Genomic DNA, 13,111 nt, shown 5'->3' with positions numbered 1-13,111 from the left:
TTTGCACTGGGAAACCCAGGGAAGCCAGATGTCACGAGAGTGGAGCCCCAGATTGGGCATAAAAAAAAAAAAAACTGTTACCAAAAATGGGGTCTAGCTGCTCATGTTCTAAAGCCAACAAAGAGGCAACATTGGTGGAAAGGGAAGTTTGCTTTATTTGGAGGCTGGCAAGTGGGACAGGGGGTGGGGTGGACCCCTGTTCAAAAGACGCCTCTCCCCCTCACCTGATTGCCCGCCTCCAAAATAAAGCAAATTTTCTTTCCACCAACGTTGCCTCTCTATTGGCTTTAGAGGGACCAACAGGTAGATGGCACATTTGGTAATAGTCTGACTTAAAATACAGGCTGAGTGGAAGTTCCCTTTGGTGCAGTGGGTTAAGGATCCAGCATTGCCACAGCCTTGGCACAGGCCGCAACTATGGCACAGCTCGCAACTGTGGCGCTGGTTCAGTCGCTGGTGCAGGAACTTCTACCTGCCACTGGTGCAGCCAAAAAAAAAAAAAAAAAACAGGCTGACCGACACAATTCACTTTGTAGGTCCCATGGGTCCCTTAAGCTGCTGGGCTGTCATTCTTCAGAGAAATTGAAATGAGCCATGGTGAGTCCTGTGTCCTGCAGGTGAAGAGCAGGCAGATGGCAAGTCCCAGGGCAACCCCGGTGCTCCTGGGTGAGCGGCCGTGACCAAGGCTTCACTCACGCTGGTTCCTAGGAGTCTCCTGGGAATCCCAGGTGGGCCAGCCGGGCACAGGTCCATGCAAGGTGGCAACAAGTCCAGAAGGATACACACTGACGCAATGACAGGGAGACTCGGGGGGGTTTCAGGGAACACTTTCATGTTCTCTGTTTTGAAGTTGTTCATAATGGTGTGTTTAATCAGGAAAAAAAAAAAAAAGGACATTTTCATTTTCTAAAAGTTATTTGAGAATATGGGAAGAAGGGTGGTCCGAGCAGCTGCCGCAGGCCAGTCGAGCTCCATGGAGACCAGAGGGGATTCCTGGGCCTCGGGGCTCCGAAGGATTCAGAAGGATGCTCACCTTGTGTGCTGCAGAGGGCTGGGGGGAGTTGCACTCATGACCATGAGGACCCACTGGTCCAGGCTGGATGGAGCAGGGCTCAGCAGGGTCAAGGCCATCCCAGTCCCCGAGGTTCTCCTTCGCGCAGGGGTAGCCCTGGACTGGGAGTGAGGGATGCAGATGGATGACGATGGAGGGAGAGCCTGAGTAGGTGGGGTCTGGATGCCTCACCACCTCCAGCCAATGCCCACTGATCTCCGACACCAGGAACAGAGCCCTGGGTTCCTGCAGCTGCCTCCACGCCTCTCCCTGAGTCAGGCTGCCAGTGTTGGGGTTTGGGGGCCAATAAGACAGGGTGCTATGGGGCAGGCTGCAGACAAGGAAGAGAGAAAGATCGGAAGAGGCCGCAGCACAGAGAGAGGGACAGAATGAGAGAGAGACCCAGGGGGAGAGATGGAGAGAGATTAAGAACAGGACCTACATTCCATTCACTTCCTAGGAGCTGAGGGAGGCCAGGTCCAGGTCGAGGAGTCGGGAGAGAGACGAGAGCTAGAGAGGAAGAGACGGATCTGAGGGTCAAAGTCACAGAGAACAAACATCCGTTGCCCTTGCGATGTGCTTGGTACCCCGCTGGAGGCAGCCAGGACGGGCAGGTGCAGGTTCTGTCCTCGCTGGGAGAACTGTGCCCACACTGGGAGAGAGGAGCCGCAGGCTAGTGTGGCCTTTTCAAAGGCCGAATGGGAGGTAGAGGCACCCACGGAGCTGAGGTCCTGGGGGGGGAGGGGGCTTGGTGAAAGGGCTGCATCTGAGTTGCCTCCTGAAGAGCAGGTGCGAGGAAAGGCCGCAGGTTCTCCAGTGGGGATGGGAGGACACCACTATGTATGGCTAGGTGGGCCTTGAATGCCAAGCTAAGGAGGCTGAGTGGGCCCCAGTCACACTTGAGCAGAGCAGTGACATAGTGGGAGCTGTGCTTTCAGAAGACCTGGGCCCATCAGTGGCCAGACCTGAAGGGCAGCAGAATAAAGTGGATTCCAGAAAAGGTTGCAGGCACCCGCTGACCCCTCCAGCCCCATCTCCCAACACTCCCAGTCTGTCACTACATTCAAGCAACCCCAAACGGCCCATCCACACCTGGCTGCTTCTCACCTCCGAGCCCTACTTGCCCAGGTGGTGCCTTGTCTGTAAGGCCTTGCCTTCCACGACCGGGCCAGATGCTGAAACAGAAGGTAAACTCTCTCAGGGGACGTCTCTTCTGGGAAGACTTCAGGCAGATAAGGCACCCCTCCTGGCTCCTCCCAGCATGAAAGCCTGCACAAAAACTCCCTGGGCTCAGCTGAGGGAAGTCATGTTTTTGGCCAAAACCAGACAATGTAATTGGCTCCCTCAGCACCATGACCCTGCCACACCCAGAATTTGCCTGTCCCCCACCAGGAGCCTCACCAGCTGTCAGGCCCCAGTATCCAAACCCTGAAGGGAGGAGGGAATGGGCTGGGGAGGGCCAGAGGGACAGGGTGGGGCCCATTTGCCTAGGCTGGCTTGTCACAGAGCAGTGACTGGTTCCCTCAGAGAGGAGGGGAGCGGCACGGGGGGACCTCTAGCTGGGAAGGAAGCCTTGGTGGAGAGAACCTCCCTCTACCTTACATCCTTGGCTGGGTGGGGGCCTGGACCCCGCCACCTCCTTGTCCCCTCAGGCCCTTGGAAGAGAAGAAAGGACCTCCCACAGCTCCAGGCTCGCCCCCAGTTGTGGCCTGGCATTGACCAGGAAAGTGGCTGAGGCCTTGCTGCCCCAACCCCGGCCGCAGCTATGGATAAATTCCGCATGCTCTTCCAGCACTTCCAGTCCAGCTCCGAGTCAGTGATGAACGGCATCTGCCTGCTGCTGGCCGCGGTCACGGTCAAGCTGTACTCCTCCTTCGACTTCAACTGCCCCTGCCTGGCGCGCTACAATGCCCTCTATGGCCTGGGCCTGCTGCTCACTCCCCCGCTCGCCCTCTTCCTCTGTGGCCTCCTGGCCAACCGGCAGTCCGTGGTGATGGTTGAGGAGTGGCGCCGGCCCACGGGGCACCGGAGGAAGGACCCAGGCATCATCAGGTGCGGCCCCACCTCACCAGCTACCCGTGGGTATTGTCCCCCAAGGGTCCCCATGGGTGTTGTTAGGGCTCTCCCACCCACCCACCCCAAAATCTCTAAAAGGGATGCCCCCTACCTTCCCCTAGGAAATGACACCAAGGTATCATCCGTTCACAGAGACCCATTTGCCAGTTTCCACTCTGGAAACAGATTTTTTTTTTTTTTTTCTGTTTTGGCCACCCCACAGCATATGGAGTTCCCCGGGGCCAGGGATCAGATCTGAGCCATAGTTGCAACCTAAGCTGCACCTGCAGCAATGCTGGATCCCTAACCCACTGTGCCGGGCTGGGTATCAAACCTTCGTCCCAGTGCTCCCAAGACACCCCTGATCCCATTGCGCCACAGCAGGAACTCCTGGAAACAGATATTTCTGTTCCTGTCATCTGTTACCTTTCTGTGGCCAGTGCTGGCGACGCATGCATGATACAGGATTCCCGGGAATTATCCAGGTCACATCTGTTGTGCTGGCCGAGGTTTATAACTCCCCACATGCAAGAAGGATCATCCTACGATGTGTGTAGCTGAATTGCATGTACAAGAGGCATGATGGCTTGAAGGCTGTATCCCCTCCCCTGCAAACTCCCCAAGGGCCAGAACTTCATCTGCTGTATCATTGCATCCTCAGAGCCTTGGCGCCCTCTATCAAGGTCAGTTGACGGAGCTGAGCAATTCGTAATACTCCCTGGCCAGCTGTTAGCCAAGCTCTGTGCCAAGTGCTTATGTGTGCACAGCCTCTGAACTCTCACCTTGGCCCTGGGTCTGCTCCTGGACTGGACCTACTTTCAAGGATAAGGGACCTGAGGCACAGAGAGGTTAAGTCACTTCTCTGAGCTCCCACAGCTAGGAAGAGGCTCTGATTCAAACACAGCCTAAGCCAGAATCACTGCCCTTAGTGTTTTGGACAAAATCTCTAAGTGCTCTAGATCTGTGGGCAGTGGCAGGATGGGCTTTGCAGGTTTCACAATCTTTTCCTGTCCCCTAGTCTTTGACATAGACAATCCAGCTGTTCTCAAGGGCATGTAATGTAACCTCATCACAAGTCCTCATTCCCACCTTCTAACCACATTGCCCACAGAGAAAATGCTGGAGCTGCCCCTGCCTACAACGTCTTTATAATTCACCACTGGGCAGGCCATGTGTGTGCGCGCGCGCACACACACACACACACACACACACACACAGCCAGCACGCATCATCTTACGGATGGTATACAATCCAAGTTGAAAACATCTTCATTCTGCTACAAGCAGCCTCTGGGGACTCCATGCTTCCTCTGGGGATTCAGCCATGCAGGGAAGGTCACACGCACTAAGTGTGCCCTTTATCTTTTCCTCTGGGGTCTAGTGGGTACAGCTCCACTGGGCTCCAGTCCTGTGACCCACCCCCACCTAGGTCACTAGGTGGGCAGAGAAGGTCAAGAGAGGCACCTGGGGACAGTCAGAGGGTGGGCTCCCTGGCTGCCATGGGGAGGTGTTTGAGATGCTGCCTCTATTTTGCTTAGTGTAAGCTCCCCCTGAACGCAGGCTCTGGAGGAATGTGACACTAAGTAGGCAACTGGGGCTCAGTCCTTCTGGGAACCACCATCTGAGAGCGAGTAGAATACCCCTTAGAATTACCCCACTGGGGGTCCCTGAAGCTGGGGCATTTATTCCCCAGGCCCCGCCCTCTTGGGCTGAAGGTGGATGTGGGGGTTGTGAACCCTCCAGCACTTCCAGCCTCCCACTCTGGGAGCAGGGACCCTCCCAGGGCCCCAGGCAGAGCCACGCAGGCCCTCCACATGAATAGGAGCTGACCGTCAAAGCTCTAGATGCTTCTGACCCGAACAAAGCAGCAACAGAGTCACTACAAAGCCTAGAGCAGGAAGAACATCAGCTCCCTGGTGTTCTGGTCCTGGGACTCCTGGGACTCCTGAGACGCCCAGCCCTGTGTCTTCCCTGCGCTCTGCTGCTGGGACCTCTGCGGTGGGAGCTGCAGCCCTTCCTTTGATGTAACCATGCCTGGTATTTCCCAGCCCTCCTGGGAAGTCCGTCCTTGCATCTCACCTGTGGCCTTCCTGCTGCAGCTGAATCCAGGCTGCCCTTTGTGACCCCTCCCTTCTTCTGCTCCCAGGTATATGTGCTCCTCTGTGCTGCAGAGAGCGCTGGCCGCCCCCCTAGTCTGGATCCTCCTGGCCCTCCTAGATGGAAAGTGCTTCGTGTGTGCCTTCAGCAGCTCTGTGGACCCCGAGAAGTTTCTAGACTTTGCCAACATGACTCCCAGCCAGGTGCAGCTCTTTCTGGCCAAGGTGCCCTGCAAGGAGGATGAGCTGGTCAGGAACAGCCCCGCTCGGAAGGCAGTATCTCGCTACCTGCGGTGCCTGTCACAGGTAATCCAGAAGGTCCTCTCCCAGCCCTGGAAAACATCCTGCCTAGGTTCTGAGGGACAGGGTTGCGGAGGTACAGATGGTTTCCTGTGGCCCCTCTCAATGCTGCAGACACAGCCTCAGAGCAAGGGGTCCCCCAGGGGATCCGGAGCATGAGCCACACACAGGACAGCATCAGGCCTTAGAAGTGGGCACTTTGCCCACAACGCTGACTCACCCCAGGGCGGACCCGCCCCCAGGCTGGATGGCAGGAAAATGCTGGAGGCATACTGCTCTGCCCTGCCCCCAATCCATACACATATTCTTCTGCCACTCAGAACTGATACCAATTACATTCACTGGGCACGCATGTGTCAGGCACTGTCTTAACCATTCCACATGTATCACTGCCTCTAATTCTCAAAATAGCCCTAGTTGGGGATGCAGTCACATTCATCCCATTTTGCAGGTGAGGAAACTGAGGCTCTGAGAGTTGCGTTTACAAGGCCCAAGTCACACAGTTTGTAAGAGGCTGGGCAGGGATCTGAGATGCCATTCCCCCAAACCCTCTTGTTCACCTCCTTCCAATGCAGGTCCTCCCCAGATGCTCAGAGCCCCACAGGGCACAGAACCCAGTATTCTGTGGCAAACCCCAGGCCCACCCCGAGCCCAGACCCCAGATTCTACCCTGCCCACTCCCAGAGCCCGGCCTGGGCCACGTCTCCAGAAAGCGTTTAGATGAATCAACAGCATGCAGAGCATCATGGGAGCTACAGCCCGGCTTGCTAGGGAGGTGGGACAGGCTGGTGGCAAATGCAGGCCTGTGGAGTGGTGGAAAGAGGACCAGCGCTCAGGACACACTTGATTCTGCTTCAGACTGTGACCTTGGCCACATCCCATCCCCTCTGGGCCTCAGTTTCTCTTGCAAAATAAAGGAAGGTTTGGTCTCCTTACCCAGATGGTCCCTGTGGACATGACAATGTAGGTTTTCACTGGTTCACTGGAAAGAACGTAGAATTCTCAGTCAGACCAGGGTTTGCATCCTGACTCAGCTGCAAATGATCAGTCACATTAAATGCTCCTGAGGAAAACACACAGTATTTTTAATTGGTGGGGGGAGGGGGACCCTGTAAGAGGCCGAATGAGAGAACTCTGTCAATCACATCTACAAATGAGAAGGATTCCAATCTGTCTTTGTGGGTTTGGGTTTTTTTTTTTTGTTTTTTGTTGTTGGTATTTTTAGAGCTGCACCCTAGGCATATATATATGGAAGTTCCCAGGCTAAGGGTCAAATCAGAGCTACAGCTGCCAGCCTACACCATGGATCCGAGCTGAATCTTTGACCTACATCACAGCTTACAGCAACGCCAGATCACTGGCCCAACGAGTGAGGCCCGGGATTGAGCCCACATCCTCATGGATACTAATCCGATTCGTTTCCGCTGCACCACGTTGGGAACTCCCTGTCTTTGTGGTTTGGAGGAGTGATTCTTCTGCTCCAGGGCCACACAGTTGGTCTTTTTTTTTTTTCTTTTTAGGGCCACACCTGTGGCACATGGATGTTCCCAGGCTAGGGGTCAAATCAAAACTGCAGCTGCCAGCCTATGCCATAGCCACAGCAATGCCAGGTCCAAGCCATTGCTCACAGCAACGCTGGATCCTTAACCCACTGAGTGAGGCCAGGAATCAAACCTGCAGCCTCATGGATACCAGCTGGGTTCTTAACCATCTGAGCCACGATGGGAACTCCTACACAGTTGGTCTCAAGCGAGACCTTGAAGAGAGGATACCTTTGGATGGGCCAAGCGGGGAGGAGTTGGCCAGGTGAGGGGCTCCAGCCTCAGAGAACTGCTTCAGGCTTTTCCTCACTCTTGGTCTGGAACACTGCTCCCTGTTCCTATCCTGTAAACTGCTACTCATCTTCCAGGCCTCAGCCTCAACCTCACTGTTCTCTGAGCACTCAGGTTCAGGTTGGCTGTTCCTTCCCTACATACTCATCCCTCGATATGGAACTTAGCCAGTCATCCCCAATTTCTTTGTTTCTTCCACTAAAGTGTGAGCTCTATGAGAGCAAAGCTGGAGTCCCCAGTGTCTCCTGTAAAATATAGGATGAATGGATGCACAGACAGGATGGATAAACATATGTAAGCACAGATGAAGAACCGCATATAAAGATGAAAAGACGATGGATGGATGGATGGATGGCAGTGCAAAGGAGGCAAAACTGTACCTCCACCCATCTTAGATTTTCAGCTAAAACACTAACAAAAAGCAATATTAACAGGAGGAAAGCAAACAGTTTAGTCACATGTGTAGAGCTCATCATGCAGGAGAAAGCTGAAAGAAAGAGTAACTTATGGCAGTGGCCTCTCACCCTCAACCAAGAGCAATTCCTTTGTAGAGAAAGGACGGGACAAAAGACAGCAGTTTTATGCTTCCAAGGGTGGAAACTGTGGGAAGGTGAATAAATCCATGGGAGGAAGCTAGGGAAGGAAGCTTTGTTTATAGATTTTCCTGGTGACGTCTCTGGGCTCATAAGAGTCTGTCTTCTGTAAAAGTGGGATTTGTATCCTGTCTTTAGGTAGAAAAGGGGAGGGTGGGGAGAGCTGTTCCTATGGGTGCTGCTGCTTAAAGGTCTTCAGCTCAAAATAATTTTTAGTCAAAGAGGGATATTTGAGCCATATGTCACATAATCTGGTTCCCTTCAGGAGGAAAGCTAGGGGGATGAACGGCAGGTGGATGAATGGTTGCATAGATAAGTGGAAGGTAGGATGAGACTATGGGAACACAAATGGATGGGAGGATAGGTGGCTGGAAAGGAGGATGGATGATGAACAAAAGGAAGGATGGTGGAGAAGATGGCTGGATAGGAAGATTTTATATATAGTTAGATTTTGAGGATGGATGACTGGATAGGTGGAGAAATAGTTGAATAGAAAACGGGAGTTCCCGTCATGGCTCAGTGGTTAACGAACCCAACTAGCATCTGTGAGGATGCGGGTTTGATCTCTGGCCTCCCTCAGTGGGTTATGGATCCGGCATTGCCGTGAGCTGTGGTGTAGGTCACAGACATGGCTCAGATCCGGCATTGCTGTGGCTGCGGCATAGGCGGGTGGCTACAGCTCCGATTGGACCCTTAGGGTGTGGCCCTAAAAAGAAGGATTCAGAAGGATGCTCACCTAAAAATAAAGGGAAAAAAAGAAGAAAGAAAAAGGAAATGGATGCAAGGATGAAAGAATGAACTGGAGGGGGGAGGGGGGATCAAGGTGGTTGGTAGGATGAATTACTAAATGGGAAGATGGATAGATTTGAGGAAGGATGGGAGGGATAAGGAAAAGGAGAGACTTTGGAACCCTCTTGCCACACTGTATGATTCCTGTATCCCGCCACACTCATCCTCGTCTTCCCCCACCCCGACTCCAGGCCATCGGCTGGAGCATCACCCTGCTGCTGATCGTCGTGGCTTTCCTGGCCCGCTGCTTGAGGCCCTGCTTCGACCAGACAGTCTTCCTGCAGCGCAGATACTGGAGCAACTATGTGGACCTGGAGCAGAAGCTCTTCGATGAGACGTGCTGTGAGCATGCGCGGGACTTTGCTCACCGCTGCGTGCTGCACTTCTTCGCCAGCATGCAGAGTGAGATGCGGGCCCGCGGGCTGCGCCGGGACTCAGCCAGCCAAGACCCAGAGCCCCTGGAGATGCCTGAGCCCCCCGAGGGCCTGGACGGCGGAAGCAGGAAGGCCCACCTGCGGGCAGTCTCCAGTAGGGAGCAGGTGAACCACCTCCTGAGCACCTGGTACTCCCGCAAACCACCACTTGACCTCCTGGCATCCCCTGGGCTCTGGGGGGGTGGCCTGAGCCACCGCACCCCCACTGTGGCCCCAGGCACCAGGCTGTCCCAGCACACCGATGTGTAAGGACGCTGGCCGTGTCCCCACTTGAGACACCCTTGTTGACAAGGGTCTGAGGGCTTTGCAGGCGGTGAGCGCCACAAGGCAAAGCAGGGCACCCTAGCCCTTGTTGGCCTCCTTCCCCCAAAGAGCCCAATCTCACCTTTCTGGGCATGGCCTCCTGTGTGCTCTAAAGCTCTGCTTCACAGATGCAAGTGTGCTCACCATTCACATGAGCTCTGGTTAAAGGCAGATTTGGATTCAGGGCATCCAGGACTGGGTCTGAAACTGCAGTTCTAACAAGCTCCCAGGTGATACTGATGTTTCCAATCAGTGGACCAAACTGAGTAGCAAGAATCTAAATAGATCTGCCATGGTTTCTGGGTCCTAGGTGTCCAGATTATAAATTACTTAATATAGAATTTATTTCTAAATTTAATTTTAAATTTAAAATAATAACAGTGACAACAGCCCACATGTGTATGGTGCTATGTGCTAACTTCTTTCCAAATATAACTCATTTCATCCTCATGATAACCTAGTGACATAGGATGGTTAGTAGCCCCATTTTTTAAAGGAGAAAACTGAGGCATAAAAGGTTAAAGTGCCTGAGGTCATCCATGTAAGAGCTGGAATTCGATCCCAAGGTCTAGGGCCTAGCTGGTGTGTGTGTTTCAGGGCTCTGGCTGGGCTCCCTGCAGCTCCTCCACCGAGGTTCTCTTGGCGAGCTCCAGCACGCTCTGTTTGCTCAGGTCCTCTTACAAGTCCTAATCAGTGCCACTTGCTGACTATTGCAGATGAATAGTTTTATATCATCCTGGCAAGAGGATTTTTCTGTTTTTGAATGTCAAGGGGGCCAACCTTTCCAGCTCCCATCTATCCCAGTTCCACCAATTCTCTTCCTAACCCACCACGGCTGAGCAGCCCTTCAAGATGCAGCTCCTCTGTCAGCCCAGTCTTCTACTCACCTCCAGTTAGCAGGTGCTTCCTCCCTCGCCTCTCCACTCTCCAGCCTCCCCACCACCTGCCGCCTGACCCCTGAGCTCAGTGTCTCCTTCTAAGGCTGCCTCCTTCCCCAGGGGTATCTACCCGCTGCCCTCAGCAAGAAGCTGGCACCCTGGTAAGGATTTCCCCGGGGTACACAGTATATAAACCAGATCGACAAATCAGGGTACAAACCAGGTGTCTACTCAGCCACAAACATCTCCACACTGAACAAGCACCCCAGGTGATTCTGCAAACCCCATTGTTTAAAAACTTCTGGGCCAAGTATGGGTGTGTGGTCTGACAAAGGGATGAAGACCCTTGAAACACCAGGGTTAAATCTTGCTGGAAGAATAGCCACTCAACCTCTGGCAGCCCAAACAGGAAGGGCTGGGGAAGATCTAGCCTGTGAGCTCCTCTGGGTCTCTGCCCCTCCACGATGACTCAACCACACACACACCACATCCTGCTCTGATGGTGGCCACGGATGTGCAAAGGCTTGGTTTCACCCCATGATCTTCTGGCCTCAGGGTGTGGGGGCAGTACAGGGGTCCCTGGATGCCCCCTGGAGCCCAGCCCCTCCATATCAGGTGATCTCTACTCTCCTAGGTGTTTGCCAAGCAACATTGTAGGACAGGAAAATCTCTGCAGCTCAGCCTCCCCCCTCCTATCCTGCTGTGGTCAGGCCATGCAAATGTCTGAAATGGTACTGGGGCAGGGCAGGGCAAGATTTAGGCAAAGTGTTAGCCCGGATTGGTGGGGTAGGGAGGAGGGAGCCCGGTCAGCAAGGGTGAGCTCCCAGCCCAGGAAAAGGAGTCTCAGGGACCCTAACTTGCACTGCAAGGAAGCAGTATCTGGACCAGTAAAAAGCCACCAACCGCAAGCAATACGTTTGCCTTCTTATGCTGAGCATTTATAGAGTGCTTACTGCCTAGAAAGCACTGTGCCAGGAGTGGGAAAGAGAGGATACACAGATGATATGCCCCCCCCCCTCAAAAAGCTTGCCATCTACTAGAGGGACAGAGATGGGTACAGAAATCACTATAATCTGAAGCAGAAGGTGTAAGTGATATGATAGAGTTAAGCCACGTGCTGCAGAGATTGGGCATGGAGACTAATGCTTCAGGTGGGCGATCAGGGAAGGCTTCATCGGGATGGGTCTTGAAGGATGGGGAGAGAGATGGGGTGGAAGAACAGAGTACCTGCACGGAGGAAACAGAAGAGCAAAGGCATAGAGAAAGGGGCAGCTTTTTTTCATTTATTCATTCAACAAACATTGACGGAATTCCTAGAATACCAGAGAGCGGGACAGACAGACGTGGTCCTGTCTTAGTGGAGATTCCCCATCCAGTCTGGAGGGGAGATTAAGACATGAGCTGGTGAACAAACAAGCAAATGCAGAATGTACAGTCCAGCCTGGCCAAAGGGAAGGACCTTGACCAGAGAGCAGAGCAGTCAACTCCAAGTGAGTCCCAGCAAAAGACACTCCCTGAGCCCTACATCCAGTGACATATTCTTGGGTCCTGAGCCTTCGGCCTCAAATGCATCCCTACCCTCTTCAGTCTCCAAATGATATGGAGGATCTGCTCTTCTCCCCGCATCCCCACTCAGGAGGAGCCGACACAGGAGGCAAGTCCAGACCCAGAGTGGGGAGGGCTGTCTTGCTGCCTCCTCGCAAGATTATCTTGGTCCAAGGCTCACTGCTCTCCTTGATTCACCTTCCTACGCAATATTTGTTCATGCAGCACTTATTAACTGAGCATCTCCTAAACCAGCCACACTGTGCAGAGCCCTGGTGTCCTAGCAGTAACACAAAACAGATGTGGACCTTCAGGCTTTATGGGCTAATAGAAGCCCCACATGAAATAAACACACCCTCCTAAACAAGGAACGAACTGAAATCCATGCTGTGAAGAGGCCAATGGGGTCGGGGGAGGGCCATGAAAACCTGGATCAGCAGGACTCATCTAAGCTGCAGGTTTAGGAACTTCTCTGAAGAAGAGCCATTACATCAAGATTTAGAGGAATTTCTCAGATGAAGAGTAGAGGGAGAACCATTCTAGGAATGTGCAAACATGTGCAAAGGTCCCGAGATGGGAAGAGGTTGCTCCTGTTTGAGGAACTGAAAGCAGCCATGCGAGCTGGCCGGTAGACTTGGGGAGGAGAGTGGCCCCGGGGCCAGCTCTCACACGGCCACATAGGCCCTGTAAAGGAGTTTGGACTTCAGCCATTAAAGGGAATTAAGTATGTGCTAATTTAATCAGATGTGTTAAACTCTCTCACTGCCCGCAGCCTGGGAGCAGCCTGATAGGAGCCCGGTGTGGACCGTAGAAGGCAGGAAGAGCTGATGAAGCCTGGGTCCAGGTGGAGATGGAGAGAAGGAGCAGGTTAGCAGCATTGGGGAGGTGGGATGGACTCCGGGTGCTCTTGTTTGTCTATGTCCTGCTTAAAATAAATGCAGAGAGCAGACCAGCCTGGAGTAGTCGGGTTAGACCAGGATGTAAAAATAAAACACAGTAAAGAGTTCCTGCTGTGGCTCAGCAGGTTAAAAATTCGATTAGTATCCAGTTTAAAAAAAAAAAAAAAAAAAAAAAAAAAAAAGGGAGTTCCCATTGTGACTCAGCAGCAACAAACCCACCTAGTATCCATGAGGAAGCGGGTTCAATACCTGGCCTTGCTCAGTGGATTAAGGATCCAGCATTGCAGTGAGCTGTGGCGTAGGTCGCAGATGAGGCTTGGATCCCAGGTTGATGTGG

The 13,111-nt window shown here is 53.3% G+C and overlaps 1 protein-coding gene and 1 long non-coding RNA gene across 2 annotated transcripts; one reads left to right on the top strand and one right to left on the bottom strand.

Moving 5' to 3' along the window:
- On the bottom strand, window positions 472-9,738 carry LOC110256726. The gene is made up of 5 exons (XR_002338626.1): window positions 9,535-9,738; window positions 6,438-6,564; window positions 2,159-2,226; window positions 1,494-1,561; window positions 472-1,173 (listed from the first exon to the last, which is right to left on the bottom strand). It is a non-coding gene; the product is annotated as an uncharacterized LOC110256726 (long non-coding RNA).
- CALHM3 (calcium homeostasis modulator 3) lies at window positions 2,639-9,496 on the top strand. The gene is made up of 3 exons (XM_021073163.1): window positions 2,639-3,103; window positions 5,252-5,507; window positions 8,907-9,496. The coding sequence occupies exons 1-3, from the start codon at window positions 2,817-2,819 to the stop codon at window positions 9,396-9,398; spliced, it is 1,035 nt and encodes a 344-aa protein (XP_020928822.1). The 5' UTR covers window positions 2,639-2,816; the 3' UTR covers window positions 9,399-9,496.

The sequence above is a fragment of the Sus scrofa genome, chromosome 14 (genome assembly GCF_000003025.6).
Source record: "Sus scrofa isolate TJ Tabasco breed Duroc chromosome 14, Sscrofa11.1, whole genome shotgun sequence".
Lineage (NCBI taxonomy): Eukaryota > Metazoa > Chordata > Mammalia > Artiodactyla > Suidae > Sus > Sus scrofa.
This window is presented reverse-complemented; position numbering and strand designations above follow the sequence as displayed.

What these genes read in the sequence shown, in the direction of transcription:
- CALHM3 (XM_021073163.1), top strand. Translation starts at nt 2,817, where the DNA reads ATGGATAAATTCCGCATGCTCTTCCAGCACTTCCAGTCCAGCTCCGAG. An exon ending in AAGGACCCAGGCATCATCAG is followed by an intron (nt 3,104 to 5,251) that starts GTGCGGCCCCAC and finishes TTCTGCTCCCAG; the next exon opens with GTATATGTGCTCCTCTGTGC. An exon ending in ACCTGCGGTGCCTGTCACAG is followed by an intron (nt 5,508 to 8,906) that starts GTAATCCAGAAG and finishes CCCCGACTCCAG; the next exon opens with GCCATCGGCTGGAGCATCAC.